This window comes from Fistularia commersonii, chromosome 23 (genome assembly GCF_037954325.1).
Source record: "Fistularia commersonii isolate RoL2024-O1a breed Wild chromosome 23, RoL_Fcom_v1.0, whole genome shotgun sequence".
Classification (NCBI taxonomy): Eukaryota; Metazoa; Chordata; class Actinopteri; order Syngnathiformes; family Fistulariidae; genus Fistularia; species Fistularia commersonii.
Genome location: NC_141306.1, coordinates 745,001 through 752,563, shown reverse-complemented (window position 1 = coordinate 752,563; position 7,563 = coordinate 745,001). Strand labels below are relative to the sequence as shown.

Genomic DNA, 7,563 nt, shown 5'->3' with positions numbered 1-7,563 from the left:
CATCCAGGTCCAACCAGGAAGCTTCTTCCTCTGCTTTCACCACAAGTCCAAACACTAGCGACTCTTCCACCTCCACTGCGGCTAATTCATCTTGTCATCAAGCTAAGAGTTAATTACCGGCTTTTAATAACCGGCCCGGGTTACAATCCGGTTCACAACGTGTGTGTGTGTGTGTGTGTGTGTGTGTGTTTCTACCGGAGGAGGCAGGGAGCCTGTCAAAGCCGGTGCAACACTGCCCTCTAGTGGACACACCGCGCATTGCACCCCGTAACCCTTCTACTCTTCAGGTGACGTGGACCCGACAACCGGATGTGGCGTCACCCCGCGACATGGATCCATGCGTTGCCTTCAAGGACCCAAACTCTTTGGATCTGAAGCTGAATTATAAGATAAACATTGACTCACTTGCTGGTTGGGGTTCTCCTCCCTGGACCTTCTCCTGGTGTAGAACCAGTGAGGTTCTAGAAATGTCCTGAGAAGATGTGAGCTGCTGGTTCTTCATCACGCGACCGTGGTTCCACTCATGGCCCAGAACCAGGTCTGACGTTGCCCTCAGGAGGACACCCGGGAACCAGAGACGTTCAGAACCCTGAGGTTTCACGCTGACCCAAACACCCGGGTTCTCCTGGCCCAGCGAGTCCGGATCTGCTCTCGGAGGAACCAGAACCTGGTGCGTTCCACCACCGTGACGTGTGTTCTTACAGGAGATCCCAGTGGAGCCGGTCTTCACCGTGCACACACACACACCAGGCCCTCAGGTGCCGCCACCTGATTGGCTGACCAGAGCTGTGCACGGACCTGCACCCCGTTAGCTCGTTAGCTCGTTAGCTCTGCGGACGAGTCCCTTATTTATCGGCGTCATTCATAAACAGGAGGGATTCATTTGATTTTGATCGAATAAACAGTGTTTTTTACTCCGTCTTCTGTCGTCCGTCACTGAGGCTCTTCTCCTGGCAGGGTGGAGGTCCAGCTCTGAGCTCCAAGGTCACGCTCAGGAACAAGGAGCTGCCACAGGAAGTGACATCAGCACGTCATGAAGGGGGCGGAGCCAAGGGCTGCAGGCCTCATGATTGACAGGTTTGGTTTGTTTCATTTAAGACAGTTTTCAGGAGTTTTCACTGCTCCTGTGGAGGAACGTGGAGAACATGGAGGGAATGCAGACCCTCCCAAACATGGTGAGGATCTCCAAAGAGGTTTCTGAGGTTTGGGAAACTACGAGTCACACACACACACACACACACACACACACACCTCGCTCAGACAAAGACACATCAGAAGACTTGTTTTCCCCTTTTTTTTTATTATTATCATCATTCTTTGAAGTCCTTCTTTGTTTGTTTACATCACCAACCATGAGACGCCCCCCCACCAAGACTAGCACTGTCACACAGGGTCACTTTCACAAAGGGGGTGCAGGGAGGGGGTAAGACAGCATTTACAACCTCAGGAGGTGAAAGGGGGAAGCTTCCATCTACACCGACGGGGGAAGCTCCCGTCCGGACTGCAGCACGTCAACAACACACACGTAGCACTCGTACATTATTAGCATAATATGGCGTAGAACAAGCATCCAAGCTAACAGCGGTAAATAGTCTTGGTGGTTAATGTGTGTGTGTGTGTGTGTGTGAGTGTGTGTGTGTGCATGCGGGGGGAGAAGCTGCGGGCAGGGAGGGGGGAGGGCGGCATGGCGGGAATGCCAGCATTGACAGCTGTTTTTTAATTCTTCAGACATGGCTGCTGCTGCTGCTGCTATGCAACGGGAATGCTTGTTTACTCTGTGCGTGCATGTGTGTGTGTGTGTGTGTGTGTGTGTGTGTCACGACCCCAGCCCACGAACAATGAGACCCTTTTCTTCTTGAGCCGCGCGTTGTTTTGGATTCCAAGCAGCAGTGCAACGAATGACGATGTGAAAGTGTTGCATTAACATATGTGTGTGTGTGTGTGTGTGTGTGTGTGTGTGTGAGCCTCGTACCAGTGCCAGGTCTGCACAGGTTGCCAACAGAAACCTCACAACCTGACTCCGCTCACATCGCTGTGACAGACAAAGGAGGCGAGAGGCCTCGGGAGAGAGGTGTGTGTGTGTGGGGGGGGGGGGGGGGTGTCGCCACGGCAACAGCCAAAAACAAGACTAAAATCCAGAGAAGGATAGAAGAAGGAGGGGCGGGGGGTGAAAAGAGGTTACACACCCTGCCAATTGGTGTTTGTGTTGAAGGATTTGTTCTAGATGTGTCTAAGAGTCTAACGAGTAGCTGATTTACACGACAAAAAGAGAGAAAAAAAAAAATGGAGGTCGGTTGCCATGGAAATTGAGCTTCGCCGTTTTTCCCCGCCGACGTTTCGGTTCCGTGAGGGTTCGAACGAAAAAACCGTGCGTGGAAACCTGGCGGGAAAACCGCTTTCAAAATAAAAGTGACTCCGCCCTCCGACCCCTTGTTACCATGGCAGCATGCCCGCCGCCAAAGGACAAGAAAAAAAAAAAACTTCCCTGCAGACGATTCACACACACACACACACACTCACAGCGTTTTCCATCCACAGTGGCGTCTGGTCACATGACCACCACCCCGACACACACACACACACACACACACACACACAATTCAGCCCTAAATGAAGTTGCAGAGCTACGCTAATGAACACCTGGACAAGAAGGAAATGAAAACATCCTTTTAAAGGCTGCGGGGGGGGGGGCAGTGTGTGTGTGTGTGCAGGGGGAAGCAGTGTGTGTGTGCAGGGGGGAGCAGTGTGTGTGTGTGTGTGTGTGTGTGTGGAGCCTCCCCCCGCCTCCGACGACATAATCTGGCACCTTTGAATCGGTTAATCCCGGCTACGTGACACCTTCGACCTCCGCTATCTTCTACTCGGGACGTCCGTCAGCCTCCCGGGGCTCAGGCACATACGGGGGTCCGGGGGGCCGAGGGGGCGGGGCTAGAAAAACATTCGACGTGAAAGTGGCGGCGCCAACGGTAAGGGGAGGAGGGGGGGGGGGCGTAAGGCAGCTTTCCGGATCCTTCGAGGGCGGAGCGACGGCGCCAACCCCCCCTCCCCCCCTCCCCGACCCCTGACCCCCGACCTCGTCGGACGCCGCCCGCGACAAAAGGATTAAAAAAAAAAGCGGCGCCGGGACACGCGGCGACGAGCCGAGGTCGCGGGTCGGAATCCGGCGGCGGCGGTTAGCGGGACGCGTCCTGCTAGAGAAGAAGTGAGGAAGAGGAGGGACGGCGGCAGGAGGTCTGCTCTTCTGTTCTTCTGGGGTTCCAGTTAGTTTGTCCTCAGGGGGGGTGGCGGGTGGCGGCGGGTGGCGGCGGGTGACGGCGGTGAAGGCTCAGGGAGCGGCGCCCCAGAATCTCCCCGCCGCCCGCTAACCCAGGCTGGTGATGTTGGCCCGGCCGCCAGGGGGAGCCACGATACGCTGGGTGTTCCTGCGTGGAACGTTGTCATCAATCTGAGCACCTGAGAGGAGAACCGGAGAACCTGTTTACACACACACACACAACGGGGGAGGCGCTGGGGAGGGGGCGGAGCCAATAAGTGCTCACTAGGGAAGGGGCGGAGCCAATTGCTGCCAGAGCTAGACAGAGGGCAGAGCCAATCACTGATGGCACGAGGGAGGGGGCGGAGCCAATAAGTGCTCAAGAGGGAAGAGAGCGAAGTCAATCACTGCTTGGGGAGGGGGCGGAGCCAATAAGTGTTCTCCCTACGGGAGGGGCGGAGCCAATCTCTGCCAGAGATGGACGGGGGAGGAGCAAATCACTGCTCGGGGAGGGGGCGGAGCCAATAAGTGTTCTCCCTGGGGGGGCGGAGCCAATCATTGCCAGTGCTGGACAGGGGGCGGAGCCAATCACTGCTGGATGAGGGGGCGGAGCAAATAAGTGCTCTCAGTAGGGGAGGGGCGGAGCCAACAAGTGCTGGCTCTTTGGGAGGGAATGTCAACATGGATGTCAGCTGTCAATCATATATTGTGTGATTTCTTGGAGTGACGATGGAGAACATGGAGGAACGACAGATAGGAGAACACATGGAGAACCCAGACAGGAGAACCTGAAGCTCTGGACGTGAGGGTTGTGGAGGGGAACCTTCTGCAGGGATCCTGGAGAGCCAGGGTTTCGCCGCCAGGTTCTCGCACAAGGAACGGTTCTAGACAGAAGTGACTGGTTTGTGGCCCCGCCCCCCTTCTCACCTGATAGGCTGAAGCCGGACTGGTGCAGGTTCCTGACGGGCTGGTTGGGCTGTTTGGCCGGGGAGGTCTTGGCCGAGGAGGCGGGCGTGGAGGTCTTCGGGGTGACGGACACCTCGCACACGGGACCGTCGTAGAGGCCGCGTGGAACCCCACGCAGCTCCGCCAGCTGAGGAGGAACCAGGGTGAGAACCAAAGGTTTCCATGGCAACCTCAAAGACAACACGCAGGTCACCTCAGTGACTAACCAGGACCTACAACTGACTTCAGACACTGGTTTCTAGGGTTGTATGAAGGTCCCTGAGGGTCTCTGAAGGTTCTCTAAATGTTCCTAATGTTCTCTGAAGGTTCTTCAAGTTCACTAAATGTTAAGCTCTTTGAAGGTTCCTAATAAAAACCCTTTTCTCCAAAGCTCCCTGATGGACACGGCGCTCTAAAGGCTCCTGATGTTCTCTCGAGGTTCCTAACGTCCTCTGGAGGCTCCTGATGGAAACCTGGTTCTCTCAAAGGCTCCTGATGGGGACAGTGTTCCCTAAAAGCCTGTTCTGAAGGTTGTCCTCACCCTGCTGCGGGCCTTTATCCTCTTGTAGACGTGGTCGGAGAAGGGCTTGCGAGGGACGTAGCGTCCGGAACCCTCGGTGGTGTGGAGGTTCCCGTCCTCCAGGACCATCTTCCCCTGGCTGATCACCACCAGGGGGCCTCCTCGCACCTCCATGCCCTCGAAGATGTTGTACTCCACGTTCTGCGACGGGAGAACCCGGGTGAGAACCCCCCGAGGAACCAGAGGAACCCGCCTCGCGCCACAGCGCCCCCGGTGGCCAAACGGTAGAATTACAGCTTCATCTCATCTCATCTCATCGTCCGATTGGCCGAAAATGAGACAGTTGGACGACTTCCTTATATGGGCGGAGCTTCGGAGCGGCTGCAGCGCCGACATGATGCAACCCGGAGCCGCCGCCAGGAAATATTTGGACTGGACTTTAGAAAGGAGCTTAGGCTGATTTCACTGTGAAACATCCAATCTGTGTGTGTGTGTGTGTGTGTGTGTGTGTGTGTGTGTGTGCGACTGCCCTCCGCTGAGGAGCTGAAGCTACCGAGGCTGAGGTCATTGAAATCTGGTCGAATGCCGGCGATGAGATCACCGGTGGGCGGGACTTTCTCACACACACACACACACACACACACACACACACACACACACATGCATGCACGTGCACAGCAAATGAGCAATTTTTCCCGTTTTCTGATGGAGCGGAATAAATAGAAACCATAAAACAAGACACTCCATGCACATGCACGCCCACACACACACACACACACACACACACACACACACACACACACTGGTGTGTACGAGGCCTTGCCGTTCTGCCTGCTAACAATCAAACGCCGCGGTGTTCCAGCTCGCCGGCGGCTCTGAGGGATGACATCAGTGTCCCGGCGGCGTGCGGCGCTCCACGCCCCGGCCCGGGCGCCGCACGCCAATCGTAGTGGAAGAAACCGGCGTCACGCGCAGAACTTTAACAGAAACCGGAACGTGAACGGTCGGTACCGAGTTATGGCTCTTGGCGGAGATGATCTTGGTGGCGTCCGGGTCCCAGAGGACCAGGTCGGCGTCGGAGCCCACGGCGATGCGGCCCTTGCGAGGGTAGAGGTTGAAGATCTTGGCGGCGTTGGTGCTCGTCACCGCCACGAACTGGTTCTCGTCCATCTTACCCGTCACCTGGAGGAGACAGAGGAGAAAACGGGTTAGACTGATGAGATAATGCCTTTAAATCTAAAAAATAAAAATATATCATAAAATTTCTATGAAATGGTATTTATGGTATCAAATTTACAGATATGAATTCAAATATGTAATGTAATTAAATTAATTCTATGCATGTTTCTGCATGAAATATGAATAAAAAATTATAAATTAAATAAATTGTTTACATAAATAGTTTTTAATAAAAAATTATTTGTCATTTGTAACTTATTTCCTGATTAATTTCATTGATCTTGCACATTATATCACATTTAGTCTTCTCAAATACCCAAATCTGCATTAAGAAACTAAATATATATTTCATAGACATTTGCATTTAATATGTACAAATATTTATTTTTAAATGGAGAAAAAAATAAACATTTAGATGCTTATTTGCATTGAAATACAAAACTTTTTATTACATGTAAAATAAACATGAGTTTTCATTTCAACAGAACTCAACAGAGTTTTCTTTCGTAACGGCGCCCCCTGGTGGCCCGGAGCCGTCCGGCGACCCCCTGACCTCTGACCCCGCCCCTGCTCCCCCCGCCCCGCGGCTCGTACCACACACTTGTCCCAGACGATGGCCATGCGCTCCTCGGCGCCGTTCACGCCCTCGGGGATCAGGCTGAAGTCGTCCTTCCCCACGGCGCGCTGAGCCGTGGTGAACGGGCAGTGGGCACTTCCTGTCACCTGGAGGTCGCCGCTGCGGGAGGGAGGGGGTCAGAGGTCAGAGGTCACCATCCAACTCGCGCTCTTCTTTTCAGAAACACTCATTCATTCATTGACGAAGCCGCTTCCTCTGCGGGGGGCGGAGCCTATCCCGCCGCCGTCACCGGGCGAGAGGCGGGGCTTAACCCGGACCAATCGCAGGGCCTCATATAGGGACGTACCAGGAGAGCAGGGAGTTGAGATAGTCCGGGGTGGTCGGGTCGGGGCTGAGGGGCGGCGAGGTGACGTACGCCGCCGCCTTGGCCCAGTTCTTGCTCCAGTAGTGCGAGCCGTCCGTCCCCAGGCTGGCGGCCACCGGTTCTCCGTAGACCACCGTCCCTGGAAGGAGAGGCGGCGGTTTCAAGGGGGCGGAGCCGGAGGAGGCGAGGGGGCGGGGCTTCACGCCGACGCCTCACCTTTCTTCCTGGCCTGGGCGATGACGTCGGCGGCGCTCTTGCTCATCACCTTGGTGACGTACAGCGGGCAGTTGGTCTGGTTGGCCACCGTCACCGAGCGGTTCACCGCCTCCGCCTCCACCTGCCCGGCGGGATTATCCAGATTATAATCCACACCCGTAAAACCACTGCTACCACACCATTACATGTGATAAACAAATATTACATATAATATAAAGTATTACACATTAATACACATGTAATACATCTGTTACACAAGTATTAGGCATTTCATGACTATAAGGCGCTACTTTTTTCACATGCTTTGAGTGGTTTAAACCACGATGCGGCAAATTTGTGGATGTTTCGGGGGCTAAAACATTTCGCCTGGTCACATCGGACCGATGAAATGAGCGTGAAAGTCTGAGGCTCCTCAATTTGGACAGAAAATAAGACGACTTGAATGATTTTAGAGGGCAGGAGGACGACCCAGAGAGCCACCGCTGGAGGAGGACAAAGATAGAAAATGG

At 54.4% G+C, this 7,563-nt stretch overlaps 1 protein-coding gene across 2 annotated transcripts in view; it reads right to left on the bottom strand.

Moving 5' to 3' along the window:
* Positions 1–1,283: 1,283 nt before the first annotated feature.
* LOC147220599 (dihydropyrimidinase-related protein 2) overlaps positions 1,284–7,563 on the bottom strand; it is a 19,844-nt gene continuing 13,564 nt past the window's right edge. For both annotated transcript variants that reach the window (XM_086170085.1, XM_086170086.1), the window contains exons 8-14: positions 7,055–7,175; positions 6,821–6,977; positions 6,492–6,633; positions 5,730–5,900; positions 4,740–4,919; positions 4,181–4,346; positions 1,284–3,453 (exon numbers count right to left, since the gene is read on the bottom strand). In XM_086170085.1, the coding sequence (XP_086026211.1) occupies positions 3,362–3,453; positions 4,181–4,346; positions 4,740–4,919; positions 5,730–5,900; positions 6,492–6,633; positions 6,821–6,977; positions 7,055–7,175 (1,029 nt within the window). In that variant the 3' untranslated portion in view covers positions 1,284–3,361. The remainder of the gene's footprint in view (positions 3,454–4,180; positions 4,347–4,739; positions 4,920–5,729; positions 5,901–6,491; positions 6,634–6,820; positions 6,978–7,054; positions 7,176–7,563) is intronic.